Source organism: Musa acuminata, chromosome BXJ2-4 (assembly GCF_036884655.1).
Source record: "Musa acuminata AAA Group cultivar baxijiao chromosome BXJ2-4, Cavendish_Baxijiao_AAA, whole genome shotgun sequence".
NCBI classification, from domain to species: Eukaryota; Viridiplantae; Streptophyta; class Magnoliopsida; order Zingiberales; family Musaceae; genus Musa; species Musa acuminata.
Genome location: NC_088341.1, coordinates 40,732,670 through 40,743,497, shown reverse-complemented (window position 1 = coordinate 40,743,497; position 10,828 = coordinate 40,732,670). Strand labels below are relative to the sequence as shown.

Here is a 10,828-nt window from a genome sequence, read left to right as displayed (position 1 = left end):
ATTGAGCATTGTTGTTAATCATTTGTTCAAAATTTTTATTCACTTCTTTAGATATTGCATTGTATACTACTGCATGCATATTTTGCATAAACAAAAATGTTAAAGGCAAATCTCCCTACTTGTAGAGATCATGTTTTTGTTGTAAAAAATTACCATGCATATGTCAATGCATGATCTCCCTACTTGTAGAGATCATATAGAGGTTTCTTTAAAAAAAATTATCTTCTAAAGTCGTTTTTATTGACAAAAGCATGAAAATGATGAGTAAAAAGATAATTTCAACTTTTCAATTATGTTTTTAGTGGTGGCGAATGACGACATCGTTGGGGGCCATGGGTGGTGTTGGCATTTGAGTCATCCTTTTCCTCATTGTTTATGTCGATGTTGACAAACCTTTTTGTCATTTTATATTTGGGTCGGTGTTGGCATTTGAGTCATCCTTTTCCTCCTCATTTTGTCTCATCTCTTATCATTCTCCCTCATTGTTTATCGTTTTTGTGCTTTTGTCAGTAAAACCGATAGCGTTATGATGATTGGGGTTAGATGTTTTATTTTTATAATTATAAAAATTTTAATATGCAATTGACTTTCCAAAGTTCCATCAGACGTTTACTTTAGATTGTGTGGCTTTTTTTTGTGTTTCCATCCTCCAATTAAGAATTCATCACCATCTCGTGAGAATGCGTAGAAGAAACCGTGCGCGAGTAAACGCGACAAATGAAACATGCTTGTAAAATTATCAAATGTGCAGCGTTCGATAAGATTTCTTTTGGTTATGCGTATGTTTGACTATAATAGTTTTGGTCGGGTGTTGAAATGTAACCAACACATTATTTTCTCTACGTGCAGGTCGTATGATTTCATTGTGAGAAATTCTGCTGCACTGCTTAGACAAAGAATCAACATCTGAAATTGCACGAGAATGTCCTCCCGACTGACCAATCAAACTATTGTTTGTGATTTTTTTTTTCAATAACACTGTTATCAACATATAATTTGTTTGGAAGAAATCACCAATTTGGCACAAATAATAAGGCAAGATGCTGAAAGTTCACTCAAAATTCTCATCACGAAAAAATGTATACAAGATTGAAATATATGAAGATAAGTTCCCGACACAGGCATTTCTTTTACAGGATCCGGTGCTCTTGGAAAGCCAGCCAGTTACATCAAACCATCCCATTTTACAGCCCTAGGTTTTTATAGGCCACGATAAAGGAAGAAAAATATGGAGCCATAACCGAGGCAGGGATAAACCCAAAAAATAATAATAATAATAATAATGTCAAGGACACCAACTATTCCCTATATATACCCTTCTAGTCCAAAATCTCATGTACTAAATTATACGGGCTCAAAGAGAAGGAAATCTGGCAGAGGGCCTGATCAGAAAACCACAACTTATCAAACGAGGTGGTGCCATTGAGAGAGCTAGTGATCAAGCATATTCTCCCGTGTCGGTCCTGGCTAACGTTGACACACATATTACACCACAACAATAAACTTGGTGGTGAATCCCCTTAATTCCACCTCACCATGGTGCATTTGTGGTTAAAAGCTCAAGTTTCATCATCTGTCCATGCGATAGTGAGGTGACAGATTGAATGCCATGGGAGATCCAGCCATGAGCCACCTTTCAATTGTAAATTTTCACAGGCTTCTCAAATGTGTGGCGGTTCTGCAGGATGCAATATTGAATAATTGTGGAGGAAAGCCAAATGAAATTTGCCACAGTAGTGCAGGAACATCTACAAGTAGCTACATGACTGATATAGCTAGCTGTCTAATATCCTTGAAACTGAAAAGTTATTCCGCATACATATCCAACAAAAATGCAATCAATATAATCACTCTACCTGATTAGCTGTATAAGCCCTTTTTGGAGCAGTGTCAGAGTGCTCGAGTCCAAGGTACTGCTCCCAGGCTCCATAAATGTCTCTCCTCTGCGCCAGATGAAAGGAGTTAGGGGAAGTGACAACTGGGGAGGAAGAAAGAGTAAATAAATGTACCTGAAATCTATTGGACACTATATCTGAATCCTGGAGGTATTCAGGGCGCCCAAGTGCTACAAATGCTAACTGCCACTGATTGAACACACGAAACAATGTCAGATTTCACACAAAAAAAGTGATGTTAAATTGCAAATGAGCAATTTATGCATATGTCATCATGGCAGCAAAAGTACTACAGGTTAAAGTATCTCTAACTTGGTATCATCATAATGAATACTTGTAATAGTTGGCATGTTTCTGCAGTTGTTCTTCTGTGCTTAAGACTGCCTGAGCTCTCAAAATGAGTGAAAGGTTTTACTTGCTCAGATTTTTGAACAAAGTGGGTTACAATGAGTCAAAGGTTGATTTGGCAATTCTTTGGTCTACACAAAGTCACAAGAGAATAACCATGGATGATATTTTATTTTCAATGTTGTGTCATCTCATAAATGTTATTAGCACCATATACTTGACCAAGATTCAGGTTTTGAACGCTAAAAAAGAATGGGGTTCAGGTAGCAAGAGAAGATATCATCACTAACAGGAATAAATCAGGAGAATACAAAATATCAAGTGTACTAAAAACTATCACTGAGATAAATCTATGCATCAGGAAAATACCAAAAAAGAAAAACAAGCACGTGCAATAAAAATCATCTTACCAAGGTTTTAACTACGCTTGGATCAGTACACACCAAGCAATATTTACTAGTTCAACCAATGGTATCACAGCATATAACTCAATACCAGTACAATAACATTCATTTTTATTTTTTTATTCAATAATATTGTCCGATATAGATTGATATACCGCTTTGTCATGGAACAATGCAGACAAGGTGTTCATAGCTTGTCCATGATGGTTTCGGTTCTTGTTTTTTACTGTTTTATTCGTGTTTTCGGTGCTCTTTAGGGCAGCTTGTATGGGGCAGAAAACACTATAGTCAGCCCCATTTTTGTTTATTGTCAGTATTTTTATTTCCTGTTGTCATCATGCAAAACTCGAAAATGTTTCTGATTGTGTGGCACTGCACAAAGGGAAAATTGGCCCAAAACTACACCATTCTCATGTGCCACAGGCTGATTTCTGGCTGACGGCCTAGCGGTGTGAAACATCAGCCGTCTTGACACCTTGGAACCTCCCAGCTAGCACCGGGGCCGATGAGGATTTGGGTAGGTGTTTGAGGGGTGATGCAACGTCTTTAGTGTGACTGCTTTATGTTTGATGAAAGTGCTAGGTGAACATTGAGCCTACATCTACCTTCGAACCCCCTTTGTGTGCACTCGTTCAGCCCGTTTCCGAGACACTTTCGAGCCTAAAAAATGCTGGTTGCTTTGTGTTGCTTTGGATCTTGATTATCTTGCTCTTTTCATGCACGACGGCAAATTACCAGCACATTCGCCTTTTAATGTTTTCTTCATTGTGCAGGTCATTTGTGGACTGCACGAGGTTAAAATCTAGGCTGACCCTTGCGGACGCATGTCAAGGCAGCGTGGCAAAACCAGCATTGCTGTATATGATGGGCAACAGCAATGCATGACTGTTCCAGAGAAACAAATGAGCACTCACGCGGAAACTAGCAATGCCACTCAAGTGGAAAGTGGCATTTGCAATGAGGTTCCCACAGCGTAAGAGTTCTCTCAAGTAGAAGAGGCAAGAGTTGAAGAGTAGCATGAATGACATAGAGGCACAAAGAACGATTGGCCGAGTTGGAGCTATGACTCAACCTTGTCAACTGAAAGTTCACAGATCTCTACGAAAGCAGGGAGCTTCTTGAGATATAGAGTCCATGCAAACACGGTTGGAATCCCAACTAGATCAGCTGGATGTCTGATTTGAAAGGTTGACAAACGACACGAGAGTCTGTGCAATGCTTACACGGGTAAGTAAGGGACTTGACGACTCAAGTGTCGGTACTCATGCTATATGCATGCGAGCGGAGGACTGTCTCACGTCCATCTCTCATCGAGACTAAGGGCTCTCGAATTGCAAAGCTACAGGGGCGATCGGGATGCCATGTTAGAAAACTCTCTTTTATTTGAAACAGTACTTCAGAGCAACTCGACCCAAATCAGAAGATTCCAAGGTGTCATTAGCGACGATGAATCTTGTCGATGATGCTAAACTATGGTGGCACACACGATGGGAAGAAATGCAACAAGGTCGCAATAACATCGACACTCGGGAAGCCTTGAAGACGGAATTGCAAACTCAATTCATGCCAGAGAACACGGAGTTCGTTGCATTGCGAAAGTTGCGACAACTTTGCCAAACCTCTGCTACCTGAGACTATGTGAAGCAGTTTTTGCATTGATGCTAGATATCCAAGACATGTCCGAGGAAGACAAACTTTTCTGCTTCCTCGACAGTTTGAAACCATGGGCCCAATAGGAGTTGCACTATCTTAATATCCGAGAGCTAGCAGGTGCAATCACTGAGGTAAAACAACTCACAAATTTCTCTGCAGAGATGACAGAGAAAAAGTACTCATCGGAGAAGGGATCTTTGAAATCTTCCAAATGGAAGGACCCAAAGAAGAAAGGTGCTCCGAGCTTCGACGGGACATGGATCGAAAGGGAATGTCCTGAAGTCCAACATATGTCTTTTGTGCAGTGGAAAGCATCCAATGTTGGAATGCTAACGAAAGGAGGCACTCAATGCCCTTACGACTTCTTTCCAGTCGGAGAAGGTCAAAGCGAAGCAAAATCTTCCGGCTCGAACAAGTCGTGTTCTAGTGATAAATCAACATCAAGACCTCGCATGGGAGCTATGCGTTTGTTGAACGCATTGCAAAGTGAAGTCCGAGAGAAGCCTAAGCAGAGGCCATAGAAGAAGATTGACTTTTCAAGCTCGTGTTTGTCGGAGATGAGAAATGACAGAGGATAACCAGGATGATCTCGCATTGGGGCGGTGCAATTGTTGTAAATTTGGATGCAAAGCCTATCTTTGAATTGGCAAAGGGAGTCAACATCAAGATTCGAGATTGGAGCGAGAGCACCAACTTCATGGCGCTTGCCTTGGATGATTTCCAAGTCGTCCTTGGGGTGGAGTTTTTGCAAGAGGCAAAAGTAGCATGTCGTTCTTGAACTCTTTTCTGATGGACGATGACTCTCCATGCATGATGGCACTTTCGAAGAGAGCTTCGAAAGACACGTATACTCTCAACTATGCAAGTGGCAAAAGAATCGAGCTGGGAAGACCCGACTCATCGCACAGCGATGCAGTTGGAGTCAGAAGGCCTCAGCTCGAGACAATTGTCTATTGAGACAAACGCACTTGTAGAATATGCCAATGTTCCAGGATCTCAGTTGTTAAAGCCCTTTCCACAAAGGCACAAGGTGGAATGGCAATTTAAGCTTAGTGAAGGAGTCGACAAATCTAGTCGACCATCCACATCGGGCATCATTTCCGAAGTAGGAGAATCTTCGGGACCTCTCAAACAAGTTATTGGACGATGAACTGATCCAGAGCTTATCTTCGCTCATGGGTTACTTGGTGCTTTCAAGGGGCAAGATCGGGCAAGCGACCGCCAATGCCATGCAAACGACCGAAGAATCAGAGTTAGCGATGGCCATATAACAAAGATGGAGGTGACCATATCAAAAAGTTGCATTCTGATTGGCGAAAGATCAAGAGGGAAATGCTTCCTAAGTCATAAGGTGTACAAAAGCAACTGATTAAGCGAGGCAAGGCATTGCAATGACCTCGAGTCCAGGAGGGACAAAACTACTCGAAAAGAATTTGGTCGAGAAAGCGTTGGACAAAGGGCCATGAACATCAGGAGATGAGGCATGTACTACAGCGACGAGTCTTCCGAGCCTAACCAAAATTGTTCTCCAAAAGGGAGAGCACATTTTCGGTCGCAACTGGGATGTGGACAATCCCAAAGGGAGGACCAAAATCCACCTAAGCGCTCTTCAAGGGCGAAACCTGACTTGGCTCAGGTTCAAGCAATACTTCTTATGCTTCAGAAGTGCGATGACAAAGAGGGGATGAAGTTAGGTAACCAGCTCGGAGCAAGGAGTACAACTCGAGGAATTCGGATAAATCCATTCCAAATAACCTAATTCTCCTCGCCTTTGCGGTGGAGCTTTGCATCAATTGGAAATCCCGTCAAACAAAAGATGCGATGAACAAACTTCACGGGAGAAAGCCATACTCTTCAAATTTTACGATATGGCATTGGCAAAGTTCCAACCAGCAATAGTCAAGCTTTTATAGCGTAACACCTCCAAGGGGCTTAAATGTGCATGATGACGGCATATTACCCCCACGTTTGTCTTTCTAACCTTTTCTTCGTTGTGCAGGTCCTTTGTGGATTACACAAGGTTAAGGTCTAGGCTGACCCTTGCGGACGCATCACTTCGGAACCCCTTTATGTGTGACCAGTGATTTAAAAAGCGCTAGGCATCAAAAAGCACCAAGGTCCAAAAATGCCCGAGACGCTAGGCGCTCGCCTGAGCGAAGCGAGGCACTAAAATATAAAAATGAATAATATAATTAATATAATTATTTAAATAAAAAATATGCTATTAAATTAAGAAAATCGGGTACAAAATCATAATGTCATATTAATAACAAGTCTCAAAATCAAAACAATAAAATTTTACATCAAATCTATTGAGTTGCTTTGTACACTTGCCATTTATTCTTAAACCTAACAATAATTTTAAATAAATAAAAATTAATAGTATTAAAATTAAAATAATATATTATTAATCTAATAAATAAAAATATTATTATTAGTATACAGTTAGCAGTATACTGTTAATATACTGTTAACAGTATAGTGAGAAGAGTGTGAGAAGACCGAGGCTGCTGAGGCAACGACAGCAGTAGCTAGAGCAGGAGCGGCGACGGCAGCGGGAGCGGCGAGCAACAGCGGGAGTGGGAGCGAGAGCTGCAAGCGGTGAGCGACAACGCGAGAAGTCGGCGAGCAGCGATTGTGGCAGCAGCGAGTAGCGACAGTAGCGGCGAGCAACGACAGTGGTAGCGGCACCAGAGAGCAGCGACAGCGGAAAAGAAATCTCGACGGCAAAATCGCAAGTGTTAGGGTTGGGGAAGTCAGGGAAATCGCGAGAGAGAGCCTGATATCGATGATTTAGTTGGTTCGATTGAACCAACTAAAGCACTGGAGACTGAACCAGGCGTAAAACACTGGTTCAGTCGCCTGATTTAACTCGGGCACTCACCCGAAGCACCCGGCGCTTGGGCTCGAGCAAGCGCCTAGACGGTGCCTCTTTGAAGCGAGACGCTTGGACATAAAGCGAGGCGCTCGGGCCTCGCCTCGCCTCGCCCAAGCGCTTAGGCGAACGTCCGAGCGCCTATTGAAATCGCTGTGTTTGACTGTTTAGCCAAACTCTCGAGAGCCTTCTGTGCCTAATATAGATAGTTATATTGTGTTGCTTACAATCCCAGTTATCTTGCCCTTGCCATGCGTGACGACAATATACTATCTACGCATTTACCTTTCTAACTTTTTCTTCCTAGAACTACACAAGGTAATGGTCTATAGGTTGACCCTTACAGATGGATGTCGCTTGGTTGCAATACGTAATCCCAACTACGAACATGATAGATCATCACTGTAAAGGGGAAGGAGTTGGAACAAAAGAGGAAGAGAAAGAGAAGAGGAGGTATCGGGAGGGCGGGCGGGCGATAACAAGCTACACGAGGGTAAAGCCAAGGGCTTGGGCCTCATTTAACATGATCGCAAGAGAAGAGGGGAGAGAGAGAGAGAGAGGCTGAGCTGTTAAAATACATTAAGAGTTTTAATTAAAAAGCCTGAAACGAACCCAAAGAGTCCAAAATGGGTTGGTCCGTGGCCCGATTCAGACGAGTATTTACTGTCTGCCTAAAATTTTTCAAACCATGCTGCCTAGTATACCTATACTAAATCAGTCATATGGGTTAATAAGATCAGTAATTGGACCGAGATTTAAAACCTTGATCTTTTCATTTGGCATCAGGAACATTGTGAAAGTTAGCCAAGATTCAAAAAACATTTTCTAATGAAATTTAATGGTCTTTGATTTCATATTTTATCAAATAACTTCATAAAACATGAAGGGAATATTCCTTCATAATCTCATCTCAGCTTAAGCAATAAGGATTGCTATATACAGAGGCCCTTTAGCACTACTTAATGCCAAGATCAACCTATTTCATATTCTTTCTTTCCGTTACTCAATACTTTTATGCCTTTAGCTGTGCTCTATATTTCTTTTATTTGACTTCGATATTTTAGGTTTCACTCTATTGCTGTCAGGGCAGTAAATACATACATGTTGATTGTGTTTATTCTGACTCTTTTGTTATGCCTAAAATTTTCCCCCTTATGGAGACAACATGGGAAGAAGAATGATAACAGATGATGCAAGCTCACCTCCAGCCACCAGTGAAAAGAGCACCAGTTAAGAAACACTGAATTGGAACTTCTAGCACTTTGTTCTCTTCTTTCGTTCAATACCTAATAATGCAAAACAGAGGGCTCAGTGACTATGAATCTCCTGAGAAATTTTCCTTTTCTTTTCTGTTCCCCTTGAGTTGGAGATGGAACTCATTTCAGAAAGGGTTTCTTGAGCTTTCGCCTCAAGTTCTATCTGATTTGACTATTTGTTTCTTAGGCACGCTTGAATTTTACATATGGGTTCTGGTTCCATAAGGTTATTATATGGAGAAAGGCCACAAAGTTGGTTCCTTGTGCTGGCCCCTAGGCTGAGAAATAGGATATTCCATGAAAATGGTCCCTCTTTAGAGGTTTTTTTAATATTAAATGTCCAAAAGGTGATGTCATGCACTTGGGCTGAAGAATTTGTATGAAAATTGGCCCTTTAAATCTGAACATGATTCAATAATACCTTGTAGCATGTAAACATACTTCCATCACATTGATACCTCATTTATGTAAAATCAGCTAGTCCAGGTGTTGAAGCTGACCAAAAATCAAATATACCCCAACTTGATTAAACTTATTTGCACATGGGCTAATTTAATATAAAATAATAGACTAGTTATCTTCGACTAGGGCAAGTATAGTAAAAAAATAAATATAAAGCAGGGTTAAATGGCACAGTATATGGATGTGCCAGAAATACAGAAGGACACAAGATGCAATGTAAATGAGCACCAAATCACAAATATAAATGAAGAAATACCTTTGAGAAATCTTCTTCTGGAACCTGCAGTTTCTTTTGAATGCGTATTTTTACATCAGCTAAAGTCTCGCCTTCCCGAATAACCATGAAGAATGGCTCCCCAAAGTTTTGAACTTGCTGTAAAGGCACATAAAATGATAATGGCATAAGGTTCTCAGGCAAAACTATTATAATTCAAATGAAACCAACTAAGCTAACCAATTGCCTAAATTTACAAAGCAGGAAGGATATGTAAGCATAATTAAGCAAATGGGAGACTCTTATTTTTACTATATTAGTACAAGAAAGGAAAACTCAAGAGTGGAGAACATCATAAATTTCATGGAAAATAACTCATGCCCATAAATGATATTTCCATGAAATGACTTGTCACTTGTCAGTATATCACAAGGTGTGGGGTCAAAACCAGCTACACTAAGTTCAAACAAATTAGCACAAAGTGTGGTCACAAGACCATAGGTAAAGACACGATATAGACCTACATTCCTAGCACATGGAAAGCACGGAAAGGCATAATTCGGCATTGCATTTGTTTAGCATATGGCTCAGCAAAAGTCCAATGCTTTAACATTTTCACAAAAGATACATCTAAAATTTTGTTTTCCATTTGTAAAAAAGCAACAAAATGTCACCTCAAGCACAATAAGCATTTACCGTTTGATTCTGATTAGGATCTTTAGTGAAGTGGTAAACATGAATCAAACGATCATGAGGACTAAGGTTTTTCTCCTCTTCTGGAATCTGCAATGGCATACAACAAAAATAGTTTAAATAGTGTAATTTAAATCTTCAATAAGAAAAACCACCCAAGTTTGCCTTCGGCAGAATGGATCTCCCAGAATGAAAGAAAAAACTCAACAGGCTACAATAACAAAAACTTTTTAACGACAAAGTTCCACCAAAATAGCATCCAAGAAAACCAGCAACTTACCTCCTCTGCACGTAAAGTCCAATATTGGTCATTAATATTTTCTATCTTTTCACCAGGTGGAAAGATCTGTGTGGATCATAAGTGTAAATGATTAAGCTAACACAGGAAAATAAGTAATTTGATTAAGTTAACACAGAAGGAAGTCATTATAAGACCAAAATATTCTCAAGTCAGAAGGCTTGAAGCCTCATAATAACTATAGAGGGTTTCTAAGTTTAGATTTGCTGGAAAAATACTAGCTGAAAAGATTATATGAGCAAAGGTTTTTTCTGTTTCAGTTGAATGGGATAGAGTTTAACTTTGGGGTAGAGTTTAACTTTGAAATATCCAACATTAACTACCGCGTGCCAGTCAAAGGTGCATTCAGTGTAAGCACATCTCTCAGATCAAGTCATATATTAACTGTTCATGGGCAACTCTATCTTCATTGAACAAGTCTATAATCATGCACGATTCAATTTAGCCTCCAGTTGTAGCTGAGAGGGGGTCATCTCCAAAGAGGGTATGTTTTGGGCATCAAAACAAGAGAACAGGAACTAAAATTGAAGAAAATCATGTTTATGTAGAGCCTATTAAACTCTTTAATTTGCTAGTCTCATCTGAGTTTACAATATAATACTTTTTTAAAAAGGAAAAAATGACCAGAAAAGGTACCTTATAGATCTTGTGATAGAAGACCTCAAGCAACCTGAGTTCAGCATCAGGATGAGAAAGCTCAACCTAACGAGGAATAATAACATTAGATAAT

The 10,828-nt window shown here is 40.2% G+C and overlaps 1 protein-coding gene across 2 annotated transcripts in view; it reads right to left on the bottom strand.

Annotated features, from left to right (window-relative positions):
- Positions 1-1,148: 1,148 nt before the first annotated feature.
- Positions 1,149-10,828, bottom strand: part of LOC135610890 (ubiquitin C-terminal hydrolase 13-like) — a 28,581-nt gene continuing 18,901 nt past the window's right edge. The window contains exons 26-32 of one of the 2 annotated variants that reach the window (XM_065105907.1): positions 10,735-10,800; positions 10,081-10,146; positions 9,804-9,890; positions 9,150-9,266; positions 2,010-2,084; positions 1,857-1,943; positions 1,149-1,678 (exon numbers count right to left, since the gene is read on the bottom strand). In XM_065105907.1, coding sequence (XP_064961979.1) covers positions 1,637-1,678; positions 1,857-1,943; positions 2,010-2,084; positions 9,150-9,266; positions 9,804-9,890; positions 10,081-10,146; positions 10,735-10,800 — 540 coding nt within the window. In that variant the 3' untranslated portion in view covers positions 1,149-1,636. The remainder of the gene's footprint in view (positions 1,679-1,856; positions 1,944-2,009; positions 2,085-9,149; positions 9,267-9,803; positions 9,891-10,080; positions 10,147-10,734; positions 10,801-10,828) is intronic. The other variant, XM_065105908.1, reaches the window with a different exon arrangement.